Below are 22,363 nucleotides of genomic sequence, written 5' to 3'. Positions count from 1 at the left end.
TCAGAGAACTGGGTCTCCTACACCAATAGCAGGTGTGTGTGTGTGTGTGTGTGTGTGTGTGTGTGTGTGTATGTGTGTGGTATGTGTGTGTGTATCTGTATACTGGTGTTCAGCACTTCTCTGTGCTCTTGCTTATGATACATTTTATTACTAGTTCTTAAAGACTAGGGAGAAGGCATATCAGGGCATATCTCTTTGACACATCTTGGCAGCAACTGTTTTTATTTTGGGTTAGAGACCTCTTCAACAAGAGGATTTTGTTGAATCAGGAGGGTATTGGAGAATGATAAATATGAGTACCAGTAAAAATACATACAACTGCTAGTAATATTTTTTAGTTCGTAGAGCAGTGATATTGCAAAATTGAACTCTAAGATAGTCTAAGTTCAGTTGATGGGTAAGCGTCTTCTTTTTCTTCAACTTTATACATAATGGAACTGGCTATTTATTGCTTATTTATTTTTAAAGAATTTTTTTATGTGGATCATTTTTAAAATTCTTCGCTGAATTTGTTACCATATTGTTTTGTTTCCTGTTTGGGTTTTTAGCTGTAAGTCATGTGATATCTTTATACCTGGAACAGGGATTGAACCCACACCCCCTGACTTGGAAGTTGAAGTCTAAGCAGTGAATCGCCAGGAAATTCCTTGGCTGTGCATTTTTGCTCCACTTTCCTTCAAGAATTCGAAGGAAACATCCTCCTTATACTCTGTTGAAACATACACATTGTTGAAATGTCCTCCTTATACTTTACATACGAGAGGACTTTGAAGTCAGATTTCTGTAGGTCAGTATGTCACAACCTGAAGGTTCAGCCTTATGATTTTATGTACAGAAACAGAAGAGAAATTAGGGAGGTTTTAAACTTACTATTTCTCTGCTAAGACATTGTGATAATTTCTCTTTATTGAGATGATGGAAAAATGCCACTGAGCCATTTTCTTTTCTGTATCAAACTGTCTTCTTGGTTGGTAAATTCCTGCATTATACATGGTAATACCATTCATCTTAGGGCTTTTTGCAGGGACATGGCAATGCAGACAGACTGGCATATTCATCAAGAGAAAGGACTCATTTATATACACCTGCTGCAATCAAAATGTGCTTCTTTCACTGTCCTTTCATTCCCAGCAGACAGGAGAGGAGCATGAAGAGGGAGAACCAGAGCAGCATGTCAGAGTTCCTCCTCCTGGGACTGCCCATCCGGCCAGAGCAGCAGGGCATGTTCTTTGCCCTGTTCCTGGGCGTGTACCTGACCACGGTGCTGGGCAACCTGCTCATCCTCCTGCTCATCAGGCTGGACGCTCGACTCTACACCCCCATGTACTTCTTCCTCAGCCACTTGGCCCTCACTGACATCTCCTTTTCATCTGTCACTGTCCCTAAGATGCTGATAAACATGCAGACTCAGGGTCAATCCATCCCCTATGCAGGGTGCATAACACAGATGTATTTTTTCATATTTTTTACTGGTCTGGATGATTTCCTGCTCACCTCGATGGCCTACGATCGGTACATGGCCATCTGCCACCCTCTCCACTACACCACCGTCATGGGACAGGGGCTGTGCACCTTACTAGTAACTGTGTCCTGGATTCTCTCCTGTGCCAACGCCCTGTGTCACACCCTCCTCCTGACCCGGCTGTCCTTTTGTGCTGACCACAGCATCCCCCATTTCTTCTGTGACCTTGGTGCCCTGCTGAAGCTCTCCTGCTCAGACACATCCCTCAATGAGCTGGCCATTTTCACAGCAGGAGTGGCCGACATCATCCTCCCACTAGTATGCATCCTGATCTCTTATGGACACATCGGGGCCACCATCCTGAAGGTCCCCTCCACCAAGGGGATCTGCAAAGCATTGTCCACATGTGGCTCCCACCTCTCTGTGGTGTCTCTGTATTATGGAACAATTATTGGACTGTATTTTTTCCCCTCATCCAGCACCTCCAGGGACAAGAGCACCATTGCCTCTGTGATGTACACAGTGGTCACTCCACTGCTGAACCCCTTCATTTATAGCCTAAGGAACAGGGACATGAAGAGGGCCCTGGAGAGACTCTTGCACAGGGCAAAAGTCTTGTCTCAATGATGTTTGCTTGTCTTTGTAACAGACACGTGTGTTCACAGAACCTCAGATCCTATATCCCTAGATTTGATCCCAGCATTGAATAAATATTCAGTAAATGTTTGATAGTTGAATTGCATTCCTTTACAATTATTGTCTATTTACTAACAGTTCATTAGCATAAACTGTGAATTTTGAGTTTATGTTCTTGATTTTTGATCTTGTCTATAAGGCTGAGAATATATAGCTGGTAGTACTTAGTCTCTCCCCTTATATCCTGGGAACTTATTTCTTTTTCAAAAATTTATTTACTTTGTTATTTATTTTTTATTGGAGGATAATTTCTCTGCAATATTTTTTTTTGCTATACCATAGTGTGAAACAGGTATAAGCACATATATTCTCTCCCTCTTGAGCCTCCCTCCCTCCCATCCCCATGTTTTGCAGCCTTCTATGTCATCACAGAGTACCGCACTGAGTTTCCCGTGCTATGTAGCAGTTTCTCATTAGCAATCTAATTACACATGGTTGTGTACGTATGTCAGTGGTACTCTTTCAGTTTTTTCCACCCTCTCCTTTCCTGTGAGCATACTATGTGAAGGACAGGGGAGCCTGGTATGCTGCAGTCCATGGCCTTGCAGAAAGTCAGACATGTGACTGAATAACAGCAACTCCTCCTTCAACTGTGTCCAGAAATTCATTCTCTATGTCTGCATCTCTATTCTTGCCTGTCTAATCAGTTTCTCACTACCAGTTTTCTAGATTCCATGTATAGACATTAACATACAATATTTAATTTTCTCTTTACTCTGTATGTCAGACCCAGATACTTTGTAGACCCATCCACATGCTGGCATATGGCACAATTTTGTTGCATTTTGTGACTGTATAATATTCCATTGTATATATGTGCCACTTCTTCTGTATCTATTCCTCTGTCAATGGACATTTACTATTGTGCATTAAATAAATACTAATGAGAATCTACTGTACAGCACAGGGAACTCTGCTCAAAGCTCTGTGGTGGCCTAAATGGGAAGGAAATTCAAAAAACAGGGCTATAGATATATATACATATGGCAGATTCATTTTTCTGAGATCAGAAAATAACACAGCATTGTTATGCAACTGTAGCCCAATAAATTTTTATTAAAAAGTTTCTTTGGAATAGCAAATACATTTTATTTTTTTGAAATCAAGATTCTTCTCTTTTCCTTTTAGTGTTCATGACTTTTGTGTCCTATTTAAGAATATACTGCCTACCCTACATTTACCAAAATTTTGTCCAAAGTTTTCTTCAAAATAGTTTTATAGTTATAGTTCTTACTCATTTGACCCATTTTCAGTTATGTTTTGCATGCAGAGCAGCACAAGAGTCCATGTGCACTTAAGACATATTGATACTGAAGCATGCTGGTACCATTTCTTGAAACACTATGCTTGCCACATTAATTGCCTTGGTGCATTGAAAACTATTAATTGACCTTTTGTGTATTGATCTATTTCAAAATATTCACTGTTCTATTCATCTATATTCCTATTCTCATGCAATTATTTTTATTTTGCTTGCTATGGAGCATAAAAAATTTGAAATTAGGTAAACTAAGTATGACAGTTTCCTTTTCATTTTAAGATTTTCTTGTCTTCCCTTTTGCTTCCATGTAATATTAAGAATCAGTTTCTGCAAATGGGTTACTGATATACTGCCTTTGATTGCACTGACCCTATCAATTGGAGGAGAGACCTGGCTCCATAATGATATTGAGTTAACCAGTCTATGTGTAAAGTGTATCTGTATTCATTTGCATCCTCTTTAAATTTACCATGAATGAGTTTGTGGTTTTTAACATACAAGTATTTTGGTAAATTCATCCATAAGCATATTTTGCTTTTTAAACTATTTTAGTTAGTATATTAAAACTTCAATTCTCAGTGCTCACTGCTAGGATATAAAGTATCATTGATTTTTGTTCTTTATTCATCAACTTTGTAATCCTGCTACCTTGCAAAGCTCACTTAGTACAAATAGATTTGGAGAAAGATTTTTTGCTTTCTTTTCCCTCTTTTTGGCCTTCTTTTAGATTAGTTTATACTATTCATTTTATCTCTCTTATCGACATACTACATATGTGTCCTTTTTTGGCATCAGGTTTTTACCCTGTTTTTTCATCTTTTCCCTTTGTGTGTGTGTGTGCCTGCACTATGCAAGATGTGATATGTTTACCAACGTTATACAGAAGCAGAAGACTAATTAGTATGTAACCAGTAGCTGGAGTGACATGCAAGGCTGTGGTGATGTCCACAACTCTAGTCTGTTTGGGGTATAAAGATGGAAATCACAATATTTTGAAAGACTTGGATATTTGATACATGTATAAAATATTATGATGCAACTTTCCTCATTATTATTTATTTCATTCCATAAGCTCTGACTTAGATGATTCCTTAGGTGGATTAAAAGAGCCTGGCTTTATTGCCTCTCTTTCCATGGGCTTCCACCTAGACTTCCATTTTTCATGTATTTTCATGGACATTTTCAAAGTTCGGTTGTTCTCTCTTCAAAGGAGCAAGCCACAGGCATGGGGGAATTCAGACAATGCAGCCTGTTAAAATGGATGCTTTGGAGATAATAAAGTAATCTTGATCAGACAATTGACACAGGAGAAGACTTCAGGATGTACTATAATATTTTTAAAAGTTTTACCTTATTGAAGAATTAGAGAACCTTTGTTAAAGAATCACTCAGTTAACTCAGCAAGAGAGAACTAAAAATTTGAAAATTTATAAGATTAATGTATTGATGTTATATATATCCTATGCACTGATAAGCATAGAAGTAGACTTGCAAATATTATTGCAATAAATATATTTTAGGAAAAGAAAGCTCTAAGATACCATGCAAAATAAATCGCATTTATGCAAATATATCCTAAAAGATGATGCTTTTAAACTGCTACACTCAGTATGCCAGCAAATTTGGAAAAATCGCCAGTGGCCCCAGGACTAAAAAATGGAAGTTTTCATTTCAATCCCAAAGAAAGGCAAGGCCAAAGAATGTTAAAACTATAGTACAGCTGCACTCATTTCACATGCTAGCAAGATTATACTCAAAGTCATTCAAACTAGGCTTCAGCAGTATGTGAACCAAGAACTTCCAGAAGTCCAAGCTAGATTTAGAAAAAGTCAGAGGAACCAGAGATCAAATCACATCTGATCACATCACATATTATCCAACATCTGTTGGATAATAGAAACATCAAGAGAATTACAGAAAAACATCTTCTCTTTCACTGAGTACGCTAAAGACTTTGACTATGTAGATCACAACAAACTGTGGGAAATTCTTCAAGAGAAGGAAATACCAGAGCACCTTACCTGTCTCCTGAGAAACCTGTGTGCAGGTCAAGAAGCAATAGTTAGCATGGGACATAGAACAACTGATGGTTTCCAAAATGGGAAAGGAGTACATAAAGGCTGTATATTGTCACTCTGCTTATTTAATTTATATACAGAATGCATCATGTAAAATGCCAGACTGGATGAATCACCAGCTGGAATCAAGATTGCTGGGAGAAATATCAACAACCTCACATATGCAGATGCCATCACTTTAATGGCAGAAAGCAAAGAAGAACTAAAGAGCCCCTTGATGAGGGTGGAAAAGGAGAATGAAAAAGCTGGCTTAAAATGCAACATTCACAAAACAAAGATCATGGCATCCTGTCCCATTGCTCATGACAAATAGATGGGGAAAAAGTGGAAACAGTGACAGATTTTATTTACTTAGGTTCAGAAATCACTTCATTTGGTGACTAGTCATGAAAATTAAAGACACTTGACCTTGGAAGAACAGCTATGACAAATCTACATAGAACATTAAAAAAAAACAGAGACATCACTATTCTAAAAAATGTAATTTAGTCAAAGTATTGGTTTTCCAGTGGTAATGGACGGATGTGAGCATTGGGCCATAAAGAAGACTGAGTTCCGAATATTGATACTTTCGAAATGTGGGGCTGGAGAAGACTCTTGAGAGGCCCTTGGACTGCAAGGAGATTGCACCCGTCAATCATAAAGGAAACCAACCCTGAATATTCATTGGAAGGACTGATGCTGAAGCTGAACTCCAATACTTTGGCCACCTGATGCGAAGAGACAACTCACTGGAACAGACCCTGATGCTAGGAAAGATTGAGGGCAGGAAAAGAAGGGGATGACAGAGGATGAGATGGTTGGATGGCATTACTGACTCAATGAACATAAGTCTGAGCAAACTCTGGAAGATAGCAAAAAACAGGGAAGCCTGGCATGGTGAAGTTCATGGGGTTGCAAGAGGTGGACAGAGCTTAGCAACTGAAAACAACAAATGGAGTTGAACGACAACTCCAATATTCTTCTCTGGAAAATTCCACTGACAGAGGAGCCTGGTGGGCTACTGTCCATGGGGTTGCAAAGAGTCAGACATGACTGAGCAACTAACACTTTGATAGAACAACAACAAATGTAAATATAAAGTTTTGTGAATAAAAACCATTTTAGAAGTATAAAAAATGAATTAAAAGACAAGGGAAATACTTTGACTTTCTCATATTGTATTTGGATCTCTACCATGAAGCAGATTTACTTAGAAGGCAACAAACTAAGAAGGCATCTCGGCTTGGGAGAAAATTCCATCCTCACATCCCAAGCTTTGACTTAACTAGTGGAAACTTTAAGCTTGTAAGAAGGGTCAATAAGGGGGTCTTTCCACATCTCCTTTGGGCTTACACCCACAGGGCATCATCATGACATTCTTCGTAAGGACACCGCTTTCTCAGTGTCGGCCCATAGGACAATGTGTGTCAGAATTCCCTGGCCATAGAGTTCAAGAATGAGCGTCACTGGAGATGGCACTGGGATCTGCATCTTTAATAAGCTCCTCAGCACATTCTAGGGAACATCAAAGTTTAGGAACCACTGCCCTAGGGCATGTGTCCTGGAGGGATAAACAAGAAAACTGAGCAATAAATACATGTTTAATGCATGTCTCTAACGTAGAGCTTTGAGCCCTGTCCAGTTGGGTCCACTCCCTGGTGGACAGAGCAGTCTTTATATCTCCATTTCTGATGTTGGTGAATTGAGGGTCTAGCTCTTTTTTCTCTGATGCTGGTGAGTGGTTCAGGACCACAGAAGTGGATAAATCTAGTCTCCAGGTGTCCTACAAAGAGTCTGCGAAACCAGTTCTTACCCAAGGTAGCTCCATTACTTGAGCATAAAGTTCAGAGAAGAACTGGGTCTCCTACACCAATGGCAGGTGTGTATTTGTGTGTGTGTGTGTGTGTGTGTGTGTGTGTGTATACAGGTGCTCAGCACTTCTCTGTGCTCTTGCTTATGATACCTTTACTACTAGTTCTTAAAGATGAAAGGAGAAAGCATATCAGGGCATATCTCTTTGACACCTCTTGGCAGCAACTGTTTTTATTTTGGATTAGGGAACTCTTCAACAAGAGGATTTTGTTGAATATTGGAGGATATTGGAGAATGATAAATTTGAGTACTAGTATCAAAGTGAAAGAGGAGAGTGAAAAAGTTGGCTTAAAACTTAAAATTCAGCCATTCTGACTGGCGTGAAATGGTACCTCATAGTGGTTTTGATTTGTATTTCTCTGATAATGAGTGACGTTGAGCATCTTTTCATGTGTTTGTTAGCCATCTGTATGTATGTCTTCTTTGGAGAAATGTCTATTTAGTTCTTTGGCCCATTTTTTGATTGGGTCATTTATTTTTCTGGAGTTGAGCTGTAGGAGTTGCTTGTATATTTTTGAGACTAATTCTTTGTCAGTTGCTTCATTTGCTATTATTTTTTCCCATTCTGAAGGCTGCCTTTTCACCTTGCTAATAGTTTCCTTTGTTGTGCAGAAGCTTTTAAGTTTAATTAGGTTCCATTTGTTTATTTTTGCTTTTATTTCCAATATTCTGGGAGGTGGGTCATAGAGGATCCTGCTGTGATGTATGTCGGAGAGTGTTTTGCCTATGTTCTACTGCATCCAAAAGTCTACAAGCAATAAATGCTGGAGAGGGTGTGGAGAAAAGGGAACCCTCTTACACTGTTGGTGGGAATGCAAACTAGTACAGCCACTATGGAGAACAGTGTGGAGATTCCTTAAAAAACTGGAAATAGAACTGCCTTATGACCTAGCAATCCCATTGCTGGGCATACACACTGAGGAAACCAGAAGGGAAAGAGACACGTGTACCCCAATGCTCATCGCAGCACTGTTTATAATAGCCAGGACATGGAAGCAGCCTAGATGCCCATCAGCAGATGAATGGATAAGAAAGCTGTGGTACATGTACACAATGGAGTATTACTCAACCATTAAAAAGAATACATTTGAATCAGTTCTAATGAGGTGGATGAAACTGGAGCCTATTATACAGAGTGAAGTAAGCCAGAAAGAAAAACACCAATACAGTATACTAACGCATATATATGGAATTTAGAAAGATGGTAACAATAACCCTGTGTATGAGACAGCAAAAGAGACACTGATGTATAGATCAGTCTTATGGACTCTGTGGGAGAGGGAGAGGGTGGGGAGATTTGGGAGAATGGCATTGAAACATGTATAATATCATGTATGAAACGAGTCGCCAGTCCAGGTTCGATGCACGATGCTGGATGCTTGGGGCTGGTGCACTGGGACGACCCAGAGGGAGGGTATGGGGAGGGAGGAGGGTTCAGGATGGGGAACACAGGTATACCTGTGGCGGATTCATTTCGATATTTGGCAAAACTAATACAATATTGTAAAGTTTAAAAATAAAATAAAATTAAAAAAAAAAAACTTAAAATTCAGAGAACTAAGATCATGGTATCTGGTCCCATCACTTCATGGCAAATAGATGGGGAAACAGTGGAAACAGTGGCCGATTTTATTTTTGGGGGGGCTCCAAAATCACTGCAGATGGTGATTGCAGCCATGAAATTAAAAGATGCTTATTCCTTGGAAGGAAAGTTATGACCAACTTAGACAGTACATTAAAAAGCAAAGACATTACTTTGTCAACAAAGGTCTGTCTAGTCAAGGCTATGGTTTTTCCAGTAGTTATGTATAGATGTTAGAGTTTCTATAAAGAAAGCTGAGCACAGAAGAATTGATGCTTTTTTTTAAATTTTATTTTGTTTTTAAACTTTACATAATTGTATTAGTTTTGCCAAATATCAAAATGAATCTGCCACAGGTATACATGTGTTCCCCATCCTGAACCCTCCTCCCTCCTCCCTCCCCATACCATCCCTCTGGGTCTAACTGTGGTGTTGGAGAAGACTCTTGAGAGTCCGTTGGACTGCAAGGTGATCCAGCCATTCCATCCTAAAGGAGATCAGTCCTGGGTGTTCACTGGAAGGACTCATGTTGAAGCTGAAGCTCCAATACTTTGGCCACCTGATGTGAAGAGCTGACTCATTTGAAAAGACCCTGATGCTGGGAAAGATAGAGGGCAGGAAGAGAAGGGGACGACAGAGGATAGATGGTTGGATGGCATCACTGACTCAATGGACGTGAGTCTGGGTGAACTCCAGGAGTTGGTGATGGACAGGGAGGCCTGGCGTGCTGCAGTTCATGGGGTTTCAAAGAGTCAGACACTACTGAGCAACTGAACTGAACTGAAGTGAAACTGCTATAAAGTACTGTAACTGCCAGTAATATTTTTACTTCATAGAGCAGTGATATTGCAAGATTGAGCTCTAAGATACTCTGAGCTCAGTTGACAGTTAAGCTTCTTTCTTCAGCCTTTATACATAATGGAACTGACTATATTTGCTTATTTATTTTTAAAGAAATTTTTTCCTGTGGATCATTTTTTAAATTCTTTGCTGAATTTGTTACCACATTGTTTTGCTTCATGTTTTGGTTTTTAGTCATAAGGCATGTGATATCTTTATACATGGACCAGGGATTGAACCCACACTCCCTGACTTGCAAGGTGAAGTCTTAAGCACTGGGCTGCCAGGAAATTCCTTGGCTGTGTATTTTTGACCCACTTTCCTTTGAGAATTTGTTGATGAAACATCCTCCTTATACTTGATATATGAAAGGACTTTGAAGTCAGATTTCAATACGTCAATATGTCACAGCCTGAAGGTCTAAACCCTCTGATTATATGTACAGAAATAGAAGAGAAATTAGGGAGGTTTTTAACTTACTATTTCTCTGCTAAGACAGTGTGACACTTTCTGTTTACTGAGGTGATGGAAAAATGCCACTGGGCCAGTATCTCCTTTGTATCAAACTCTTCTTGGTTGGTAAATTCCCTCATTATACATGGTAATACCATTCATCTTAGGGGTTTCTGCAGGGACATGGCAATGCAGACAGACACTGACATATTCACCAAGAGAAAGGACTCATTTATATATGTCTGCTGCAATCAAAATGTGCTTCTTTCACTGTCCTTTCATTCCCAGCAGACAGGAGAAGAGCATCAACAGGGAGAATCATAGCAGCATGTCCGAGTTCCTCCTTCTGGGGCTCCCCATCCAGCCAGAGCATCAGAGCATGTTCTTTGCCCTGTTCCTGGGCATGTACCTGACCACGGTGCTGGGCAATGTGCTCATCCTCCTGCTCATCAGGCTGGACCCTCACCTCCACTCCCCCATGTACTTCTTCCTCAGCCACTTGGCCCTCACTGACGTCTCCTTCTCATCTGTCATCATCCCTAAGATGCTCGTGAACATGCAGACTCAGGATCAATCCATCCCCTATCCTGGATGTGTAACACAGATGTATTTTTTCCTATTTTTTACTAATCTGGATGATTTCCTGCTCACCTCGATGGCCTATGATCGGTATGTGGCCATCTGCCACCCTCTCCACTACACCACCATCATGGGACAGGGGCTGTGCACCTTACTAGTAACTGCATCCTGGATTCTCTCCTGTGCCAGTGCCCTGTGTCACACCCTCCTCCTTACCCGGCTGTCCTTTTGTGCTGACCTCAGCATCCCCCATTTCTTCTGTGACCTTGGTGCCCTGCTGAAGCTCTCCTGCTCAGACACATCCTTCAATGAGCTGGCCATTTTCACAGCAGGAGTGGCCGTCATCGTCCTCCCACTAGTATGCATCCTGATCTCTTATGGCCGCATCGGGGCCACCATCCTGAAGGTCCCCTCCACCAAGGGGATCTGCAAAGCATTGTCCACATGTGGCTCTCACCTCTCTGTGGTGTCTCTGTATTATGGAACAATTATTGGGCTGTATATTTTCCCCTCATCTAGCACCTCCAGGGACAAGATCACCGTTGTCTCTGTGATGTACACAGTGGTCACTCTACTGCTGAACCCCTTCATTCATAACCTAAGGAACAGGGACATGAAGGAGGCCCTGGAGAGACTCTCGCACAGGGCGAAAGTCTTGTTTTGGTGTTTGCTCATCTTTGTAACAGCCACGTGTGTTCACACAAACCCCAGATCCTACATCGCTACATTTGAGCCTGGCAAGAAACGAATACTCAGTGAATGTTTGACCACTTGATTGCATTCTTTTACAGTTATTGTTCCCTTACAATTTATTAGTATAAATTATGGATTCTGAGTCGATATTCTTGATTTTTGATCTTGTGTATTAGATTGAGAAACTACACAACTGGTAATACTTATGTCTCTAGTCTTATTTCTCAGGAATTTATTAGTTCTTTTTAAAACATATCTGTTGAGCTAAAATCATCATATACACATTGTAAATATTTAATGTTTATATTTGATATTTTGATGTATATACATTGTGAAATAACCACTACAATCAAGTTCACATATTCATCATCATAGTTATCAGTTTAATCCATTTGTGTGTGTGTTTGTTGAGAAGATGTAATTTATTATCCACTTTACTAGTAAATATCAAGCATACAGTATGTGTGTGTTAGTTAAACAGTCATGTCCAACTCTTTGTGACCCCATGGGCTGTAGCCCATCAGGTTCCTCTGTCCATGAAATTCTCGGGCAAGAATACTAGAGTGGGTTGTCATTCCCTTCTCCAGGGGATCTCCCCAACCCAAGGGTCAAACCCAGGTCTCCTGCATTGAAGGCAGATTCTTTACCATCTAAGCCACCGGAAAAGCCATACAATATAGTATGTTTAACTATAGTCCTCTTGCCATACTTTGGACCTCCCGAGAAGTTATACATCTGCATAACTGGAACTTTGTACATTACGCCAAGTGAAATAAGTCAAATTAAAAAAAAAAAAAAACAACATTTCATGATCTCACTTATAAATGGAATCTAAAATAGTCAAATTCATAGAAGCAGAGACCAGAATGGTGATTCCTAGAGGATGGAGAGAAAGAAATGGGGCTCTTATGACCTGCTGGAAGATACTGTCTAACAAGGCTCCCACAGCATAGAAAGCTTGGGATTTGTAATGTATTTCCTTTAATTTCCTCACTTTCCCTTCAGTGTTCTTTTCAGTTTTTCTTGGTGGTGGTAATAATGGTGGATCAGGAGAAGAAACTGTATAGTAGCCTTTATTGCTTCAGGAAACAATCTACAGATATGAGTTCAGTTCCTCCACTTTAGGACTCAAAGCTTGTTCTTGATTTAGAAACACTGAAACAAAGTCTATGGATTTTTCTGACTGCATGTATGAGTTTCAAGGAGACACCTGCTCAGTCCAGACTGGGACTGGAGTCTTCTGTTGCCCACACTGAATTTGGAGCATGTCACATTCAATGTCAAAATATGTCTCCCAGAAACTCATTTGTACTCAGTTTAGGGAACCTAGGTTTGTGTTATAAGCCAAATAATCTATTTTCTTTGACATCCAGTGAAGGATCACATAGTTTTCTTTGTTCAGGCTGCAGTCATTTAAGGACAACCATGATCAAATCTGCTTCTGAGGCTCAGCACCACATAGCTGTAAGAGAAGAGCATGTGGGAAAGACAGAGCTCAAGTAAGTTGTATCTGCCATAGGGTACGGCCTCAGACAACTCACTTAACTCCTCTAAATATCAATTTCTCTTGTGTAAATTAAAATATTATAAAACATTTAATGTATTTTTGATTTAAAAATTAAATACTAAATTTGGTCAGCATTACAATTGACCAAGAATAATCAATATTAGCTTTCCCTACTGATTCATCAGAGGTGAATTTTGGAGGAAAATTTGCATAAATATTCCTGAATTATGCCAACTTGGAATCATAGAATAGAGATTATATTCCCAATACAAAAGTAATCTGCACTCCTAAGGACACAGTTACACATCTCGGCTGATGAGGCTAGAACCAAATGACCAAGAAGCAATGGATAAGTTGGTGGCTGAGTAGATGAGGAAAGAGATCAGAAGAGTATCTTACTCTCTACCTGTTTGACATTCACTCAGAGAGTGATCCTTGACCTGGAGCTGATGTGCTCATATTCAGTCATGTCTGACTCTTTGTGAGTAGCCTATGGACTGTAGCCCACCAGGCTCCTCTGTCCATGGGACTTTTCGGGCAAGAATACTGGAGTGGGTTGCCATTTCCTTCTCCAGGGGGTCTTTCCAACCCAGGAATTGAACCTGCATCTCCTATGTCTCCTGAATTTCAGGCAGATTCTTTCCCAGCTGAGGCATTAGGGAAGCCCCTGGAGCTGATGAAGCTGCTATTCAACATCCCAGTTGACTTTGTGGAAGGACAAAATTGTCCCCTACCCCAACCCTGAACAACTAAGCTACAGACATGGAGTTACTGTGTCTGCAGGCTTAGTATCCTCCAGTTCCAGAACCCAAACCTGAACAGAGCTGAAGCCTTTTGTGCTGTCCTAGAGAAAATATGCTGTGGACACACAGCATATTTGGCCTGGACACACCCATGAGTGCCTGGCTCAGCATCCCTGTTGGCACTAGAGTTCTGTTTTGGATCCCTGATCATCTACCTGGTTGTCTCTGGCTCATTCCCTAAAGAGGTCATTGCTGTTCTTCACATTTTTGGTCATGGGTGGGTGACAGTGCTCTTAGTGGATTTTTCTCAAAAAATGTCAAAGGCACTTGCTTGTTGGGAAGAGTTTTATCACCACCTGCTATGCTAGATTGGCTTTCCTTGGTTGTGAACAGTCCAAAGCAAGCTGGTATTCACCATATTGATTTGGTTATGTATATAAAACTTCTGAAAATCTCTTTGAAAGTATGAACTTTATTTGAAGCATTTTCCCTCAGCCATGCCAGGGCTGTCTACACTGTAATAGTCTTAAGTGGGAGAGAGAATAAGTTTCTGCCTACCTGCTTTTTTATAAAAGGGCTCCAAGCAAGAGGAAGGCAAGTACCTTGAATAGTGAAGGGGTGACCAGAAACTCTTCACCACCCACCCATGAACAGATCCCAATCAAAAGCACTTCTTTCTCAGATGACACTACCAAAATGCAGAGTTAGAAGTGACTTGTAATCCAGTGTGAATTGTTTTAATGTCAATATCACATTAACCTTATTTGAATTGGGGACCTAAAATAATTGAAGGTTGAATTTAGAGATGGGGGTCTGGATGATAGGATGTAACAGGAGATAAATAAGTTTAGAAATTTAAATACAGCGATAACTATCCTGGTTGTGGGGAACCCAGTCTCATCTAGTCTGTTTGGGACCTGTAGGATAAATGTAAATCCAGCCACCCAACAGGGTTCCTATGTGCACTGCATTGTTACTGGATTAAGATTACCTGAGGGTCAGAATGAGTAGAGAAGGTGAACTGATGGGGGCCAGTGTGAGCAACAGGTTCAGAGTATCAGAAGGGTCACGGATGGCAAGGTTGGTTGGATGCTGTGTTCAGTAATCTCACATCCTAGCCCCTGTCTTGTCCATGTGATTTGTCAACATGAGCTTTAGAACCCTGCCAGAGATGCCTTTCCTAAAAGAGCCAATCAAGAGGGGCAGAAGGTATTTTCTTGCCAATTCAAAGGACAGAAAGAACGCTAGAGGTTAATGGTTCAGTGAGACTAGACTGTCAGTTCCCCATAGTCTGCAAAATAATAGATGACAAGAAAATGAAATGACAGTCATCGATAAGAAGATGGGACAGAAGGACTCTGGGGCTTCAATAGCTCCAGATCTGATTATTTGAGAAGGTCCTCTTCATATCCATCCTCTGTGTCTGCATCTCTGTTCCTGACCTGAAAATACCATTTTTCTAGATTCCACAAATATGCATTAATATATGAATTTGTTTTTCTCTTTCTGACTTACTTCATTCCATATGACATGACAGACTCTGTGTCCATCTGCATCTCTACAAGTGAACCAATTTTTTTCCAATTTATGGCCGAGTAGTATTCCATTGTATATATGTACTACATCTTCTTTACCCATAAACCTGTCATTGAACATTAAGGTTGTTTCTGTATCCTGGCTATTGTAAATTGTGCTGCAATGAATGAATTCAGAGATTAGGATTGACATACATACACTGCTGCCAAGTTGCTTCAGTCGTGTCCGACTCTGTGCGACCCCATGGACTGCAGCCTACCAGGCTTCTCCGTCCATGGGATTCTCCAGGCAAGAACACTGGAGTGGGTTGTCTTTTCCTTCTCCGATGCATGAAAGTGGAAAGTGAAAGTGAAGTCACTCAGTCATGTCTGACTCTTAGTGACCCCATGGACTGCAGCCTACCAGGCTCCTCCATCCATGGAATTTCCAGGCAACAGTACTGGAGTGGGGTGCCATTGCCTTCTCCCATATATATACACTACCTTGTGTAAAATAGGTAGCTAGTGAGAACAGGCTGTGTAGCACAGGGAGCTCAGCTTGGTGCTCTGTGATGAACTAGAGGGGTGGGAGGAAGGTCCAAGAGGGAAGGAATACATGTATACATGTAGCTAATACACTTCATTATATAGCAGAAAGTAACACAACATTGCAGGGCAATCATGCTTCATTACTAAAAAGGGAAAAAAAGAAAGCCCCTCTCACCGAGTCAAGGACCCTAGAGAGACTATCCAGAAAGGAGATCTTGAGGGAACAGAAGCCCCACCTCCAATCAGCAAACAAATGGAATCGTCAAGTACTAAGATGAGGCGTGCCCCTTGAAATGATTCACATTTGTGCCTTCCACTGCTGCAGGCTGGGAGAGTTTAATTCCATGAAGGATGCTCAGTAATGAAAATTAATTTACACATATAGGTATTGTGAGACATTTTAAGACAGACTGAGTATGAGAAACAAACTGCTTTGGGGAGGGGTTTTAGGTAGCCAGTAGACTCCTGGTCACACCAGGAGGATGTGAGGAGTCAAAATTTTATGGTCTTTATTTTTAACAATAATATTTTTAATGTGTTTAAGATTCTTAAAGGCAGAAGAAAACTTAGGTGCCCATAAAAAGGTTGGTTTTTCCCCTATCTCTGCAATTGTTTAAGCTTTGGTGCCCCTTTTAGATCTGACAACAAACCTGAAAGTAAATAAGGAAAAGTTTGCAGTGTTCACTCCTTCAGGTCACACAAAAGATGCTTGGCATTGAACATTTTGGCCTGTAAGTAGGGTGAAGAGGCAGCCCATGGAACTCAATCATCTTTCCTGGTTGAAATTTTGGCAAACCATGGAATATAAAGTAACCATCATGGAAACCTAAACATTGAAATATCAGTCTTCTGTCAGGGAAGTCTTTACCTATTTTGCATCTCCTAGAATGGACTTAATACTCTTTATTTCTTTTGTTCAAACCTCCACTTAGTGCTATAAACATAGAGATGACCACCAATTTTATGACTGACAAATTAACAACCTGGAATGAAAGTGTCATGAAAGCAGGGTCAATGTCTTGTTCAGGGTTCTATTCCCAGAACTTATTAAACCTCCCCTCACATAGTAGGTGTCTGGTGTATATTTGTTAAATGAATGGATCTCAAAGAAAAGATTTTTATACCTTTTCAGTGAAAGAGGGATGAAGATTGAGAATGATGCTAATAATAATAGCCATCATTTATTAAAAACATCCTATTATGAGCCAGTATACTACACACATTTTCTAGTTTATCTTAGTTAATCCTCCAAGTCACATTATTAAATAGAGATTACATTTCCATTTGATTGATGAGAAGTCTAAGTTTCAGCAAGGTTAGGTAACTTTTATGACTATTGTGTGGCAGATCAAAACTGAAGCCAAGTTTGACTTCAAGTCTATGTCTTTTCACTGAAAGTTACTATCACTAGAGCTAAGAAGCAGTAATTCTCCTATGACTGAGGAGCCTCTTAAGGGCCACCTTCATGTCCTTGTTTCGTAGGCTGTAGATGAAGGGGTTCAGCATGGGGGTCACTAGAGTGTACACTGCAGCTGCTGCAATGTCCTTGTCTTCAGAGGCAATGGATGGAGGACACAGATAGGCACTGAACAGGGTCCCATAGAAGACACAGACGACACAAAGATGGGAACTGCAGGTGGAAAAGGCCTTGCTACCCCCACCTGGTGTTCGGACCCTCAGAACGGCAGATACAATGTGAATGTAGGAGATGACAATGCATATGAAGGGGACCATGAGCACGGTGCCTCCTAAGGCAAAGACCATCAACTCATTGATGCGGGTGTCAGAACAGGACAGCTTCAGGACAGGAATTATGTCACAGAAAAAGTGAGCTATTTCCCCAACAACACAGAAGGACAGCCGAGCCATGAGGAGGGTGTGAGTCAAGGCAACAATGTGGGTGAGGATCCAACACAGTGCAAGCAGCAGGGAACAGACTCGCAGACTCATAACCGTGCAGTAGTGGAGAGGGCGGCAAATGGCCACGTAGCGATCGTATGCCATCACGGCCAGGAAGAAGCTGTCCAGATCACCGAACATCAGAAAGAAGTACATCTGTGTGAGGCAGCCAACATAGGAGATGGTATGAAGTTGTGTCTGTATATTTACCAGCATCTTGGTTACTGTGGAGGATGTTAAACCCATGTCAACATAAGACAGGTTGGCCAAAAAGAAATACTTGGGGGTGTGGAGGTGTGGGTCAGAGCTGATGGCCAGGATGATGAGCACATTCCCCATCAAGGTGACAAGATACATACACAGGAAAATTCCAAAGAATAACTGCTGTTGCTCTGGCGAGCCAGGTATTCCTCGCAGGAAAAATTCAGAAATGCTGGTTTGGTTTTCCATGACTCTGCTGCATCTAGAAGGTAGGAAGGAGAGAGAATGCTAGATTTCTTCTAGAACTCTGTGCCGTCTGTCAAATTTTCCAACTCCCAAATCTCCCTTTTATTTCATTTTCATCCCCAATCTGGACTTCACCTCCAATCTGACCATACTTCTTTCTTTCCTCCTTATGAATATCATAGCTTTTTTTTCTTTCCTCTCTCTTCCCTCTGGTCAATCTTTTATACAGAAATGATTCTTTTAGGGAGTCTCTGGGCATATTCAGCTTCAGTCTTACAAAGTTTTGGTCTACTTCTGCAGCCCTGTATCAGTGTCATCATTTTTAGTAGCATGGACACACGCGTAGGTGGAGGTGAGCTAAATCTTATACTCTGTTGATAGCTCTTGAATTCCATAAAAAATTGTTTTTAAAGCCCTCACAATATCTCATTTTAGAGTGAAGGGCATTATTTTCTTATCTTTTCTTCTGAAATAGAAACTATGGAGTGCATTTTTCGCCTGCCTTTCAGTTTTCATCATTGGCATAGGGTCATCCTGCAGCTAACATTTGCATCCACTTGCTACATGTTAGGTGCTCAACTAAGCACTTCATACAGACTGTCTGCTTTAGCCCTTACACAAAACAAGGAAGGAGAGATTGTTATGCTTAAGGCCGTGTGTTGAAGAAAACTGAGGCTAAGATTACTTGAATCACTTGCACCAACAATTTGCAAATATTGGAGCTGGAATTCAAACCCATGCACTAGATGCCAGAGACTGAATAATAAATCAATATAGATAGAAAGTGGTTTTCTATTTATATTTTATTTTATATTTTATCTTTATACTTTATATTTATATTTTATCTCTAAGTATTTCTATTTTATTTTTTATTATTTTTTAATTTTTAATTTAAATTTATTTATTTTAATTGGAGGCTAATTACCTTACAATATTGTATTGGTTTTGCCATACATCAACATGAATCCGCCATGGGTGCACTGGGATGACCCAGAAGTATTTTTATTTTAGAATCTTTAACCTCACCTTGTGGTTTTTCTATCTTATATACTTATTTTTCATAGAAGAATAATGAAATTTAAGAACTAGATAGAACCTACAGGATCATATGGCATTCCTGGGTGATTCAGTGGTAAAGAATCCACCTGCCAATACAGGAGTCAAAGGAGATGCAGAGTCAATCCCTGGGTCAAGAATATCCCCTGGAGGAGGAAATGGTCCCCAATTCAGTATTCTTGTCAGGAAAGTCCCATAGACAGAGGAGCCTGCTGAGCTGTAGTCTGTGGGGTCACAAAGAGTTGGAGATGAATGAATGACTGAGCACACACACACATACAAGATCATATGGTCTAGAGATCCCCAAACATTGGTCACAATCATAACCAGATGAGACGCTTTTAAAAAACACAGACTCCTCAGACTTACCCAGATTTACTGAGTTAAATTTTTTAGGATATAGTCTGGTTACCCAGTTTAAATATTGGGTATTATTTAAAAACAAAAACTAAATTCTCAAGTATTTTAATGCTCAACAGAGACTAAGAAGGGCTTCCCTCGTGGCTCAGATGGTAAGAATCTCCCTGCAATGCAAGAGACCCGGGTTCCATACCAGGGTCCAGAAGGTCCACTGGAGAAAGAAAGGACAATCCACTCCAGCATTCTTGTCTGAAGAATTCCACGGACAGAGGAGCCTGGCGGGCTACAATCCATGGGTCACAAGAAGTTGGACACAACTGAGTGATTAACACTTTCACTTTTTCAGAGACTAAGAATAAATAATTTTGCTTAACTCTTCCATTTGATTCACACATGAATAAGCTAAAGTTCAAAAATAAAGTTATTGAAATAATTTACGCTGTGCTTTAGAGGAAGATATGGAATGACAACTGGGATATTCAGCCTCTCTGACTATTGCCCTTTCTGTTAAGGCAGTTATGTTTATCATTATTTTTTTTTTGTTATCACTATCTTGCAGGTCTAAATATGTTCCTATTCTTAACTTCTATTCAAACTCCACACTTAAAGAAAAAGTTACCAATAGATGGACAAGAAGATTTACTGAAACATTATTCATATTTTGAAGTTAATACTTCATGAACATGAAGAATATCTGAACACTATTGCATATTTATTTATTCCTGAACCCTATACTAATTTAGGAATGTATCTCAGAACTATATAACTTTTCCCAAGAGACAACAAAACCACAAACTAAGTTATTTTTCTCCTACTCCATCTTTCCATGGAGAATACGATGCCTCACAAAGATTGGACTCCCCTGAATGGGCACATTCTAATAACCATGTTCTGGAAAGTGACAGATTCTTAAGACCCAAATGATTGTGTATCTCATTGAGAGGAGAATGATACAGATTGAGTGACTAGACAATTTTATCCTTTCCTGACTGCAGACCTTGCCTTTAGTGAGAAAGTCCACTCATCCCCACAAAGCTTCTCAAGGGGACTGTAAGTTATCTTAGGATGGAGTTGCATTTGGTTCACTATATCTGACAGCGTGTAAGCCTGAATCAGGTTATTCCCTTAATGCTCTCTTCATCAATAGCACTGACCATTTAACATCAGAAAAATTTCAAATCCTCAAAAAAGGGTCTAAAACTCTCCATTGTCAACCCTGCTTTTTACCTTTGTCTTTTTTTTTTTTTTCCTATAAAGGGCCTTATCCTTTGATTCTGTTGTCCTATTCTTTGGTTCTTCTTTCCCTAAAAGAGTTTCTCAGCCTTCATCCTGACTATAACCTCAAAAAACTCTACAGCTCTTAGAGACAAAAATGAGCAACTCCAGATCCTTGGGCCAACCTCTGGCTTTGTCACCCCAGAGTGATAAGTTCCCTTTACTTACTTCTGCTGCTTCTTCACCTACTGTGTCTGCCAACAGGAAAAGATGGCTTGGCCTTGACGGAGAGGATTTTTCCAAAGGCAGGGCTTACTAGTTTGCAACTATTTGTCTCATTTCTCTTCTTACTGCTATACCAGTTACCAGGAAGAAGGCACTATGCTGCTGCTACTGCTGCTAAGTCGCTTCAGTTGTGTCCAACTCTGTGTGACCCCAGAGACGGCAGCCCACCAGGCTCCCCCATCCCTGGGATTCTCCAGGCAAGAACACTGAGCGGGTTGCCATTTCCTTCTCCAATGCATGAAAGTGAAAAGTGAAAGTGAAGTCGCTCAGTCGTGTCTGACTCTTAGCAACCCCATGGAATGCAGCCCACCAGGCTCCTCTGTCCATGGGATTTTCCAGGCAAGAGTACTGGAGTGGGTTGCCATTGCCTTCTCTGAGAAGGCATTGTGGTTATCCTTAATTTGGAAGGAAGGAGGAAAGAGCTCAGATTCTTCCTGACAACCTTTGTGATGGGATTATGTGGAATCAGAATTTAGGATCAAGAATAATCAATACAATTGGCAAATATCCAGAAACATAAGTCAGATTGCTAAACTGATGTTATAAACAAGTTTAGGGTGAGGAAGGGAGAGAAAGAAATACCAGAATTCCCAGTAAGAAGCCCAAGAAATCAGCAAAAGATTGCAAAGGCAAGCCATGGCTAGGTGTGAAGGGGAATTTAGAGCAATCACAGTTACCTTTGCCAACTGGAACAGAGAAGCCCAGAATGAAGAGTATTTAAGACTGTCTGGGGCACATGGTACCAGAGAAGGCAATGGCACCCCACTCCAGTACTCTTGCCTGGAGAATCCCAGGGACGAGGGAGCCTCGTGGGCTGCCGTCTATGGGGTCACACAGAGTCGGACACAACTGAAGTGACTTAGCAGCAGCAGCGGCACATGGTACACTGACCCCACTCAGGTCTACAGAAATTTTGGAATATTTTATATTTTGAAACCTGAACAAGGGACTCAGAAATGGAGAGGATGCATCAGACTATACCAGGAAGAGGCTGAACAGGGCTCTACATTGGCCATATGTAGACAGGGCATCATGGGAAAGAGTTCCCCAGAGCCTTGTTAGAACAGTCATAATTGCCCAGTTTCTCCTCTGTATCCCATATAATAGATTAAATTAGTACAGTGTTGGCTTCATTAAAACAACTTGGAAGCTTTACTGCTTTCTCTTGTTAAATGGTAGCATTAAGGATTGGTGTTATTTGTATTGATTTGTAATTGCAGTCCATGACCAAAATGCCACTTTCTATGTAAAGAAGTCTCCTAGCTGCCCCCTTGCAACAAGATTCCTGCC

General features: G+C 40.6%; 3 protein-coding genes across 4 annotated transcripts in view; 2 read left to right on the top strand and 1 right to left on the bottom strand.

The window, feature by feature from the left end:
* The first annotated feature begins 1,147 nt into the window (after window positions 1–1,147).
* Window positions 1,148–2,089, top strand: OR1J4C (olfactory receptor family 1 subfamily J member 4C). Its single transcript, XM_002691557.1, has one exon. It carries the CDS (start codon window positions 1,148–1,150, stop codon window positions 2,087–2,089), a length of 942 nt encoding a protein of 313 aa, XP_002691603.1.
* Window positions 2,090–10,520: 8,431 nt separating this feature from the next.
* Window positions 10,521–19,665, top strand: OR1J4F (olfactory receptor family 1 subfamily J member 4F). Its single transcript, XM_002691564.2, has 2 exons — window positions 10,521–11,434; window positions 19,640–19,665. Exons 1-2 carry the CDS (start codon window positions 10,555–10,557, stop codon window positions 19,663–19,665), a joined length of 906 nt encoding a protein of 301 aa, XP_002691610.2. The 5' UTR covers window positions 10,521–10,554.
* The window catches only part of OR1N1 (olfactory receptor family 1 subfamily N member 1), a 29,862-nt gene continuing 24,723 nt past the window's right edge, over window positions 17,225–22,363 (bottom strand). The window contains exon 2 of one of the 2 annotated variants that reach the window (XM_002691556.2): window positions 17,225–18,162. In XM_002691556.2, coding sequence (XP_002691602.2) covers window positions 17,225–18,162 — 938 coding nt within the window. Of the gene's footprint in view, window positions 18,163–22,363 lie in introns of those variants that run through there. The other variant, NM_001390745.1, reaches the window with a different exon arrangement.

The sequence above is a fragment of the Bos taurus genome, chromosome 11 (genome assembly GCF_002263795.3).
Source record: "Bos taurus isolate L1 Dominette 01449 registration number 42190680 breed Hereford chromosome 11, ARS-UCD2.0, whole genome shotgun sequence".
NCBI classification, from domain to species: domain Eukaryota; kingdom Metazoa; phylum Chordata; class Mammalia; order Artiodactyla; family Bovidae; genus Bos; species Bos taurus.
Note: the sequence above shows the minus strand (reverse complement) of the source record. Positions and strands in the feature narration are given on the sequence as shown.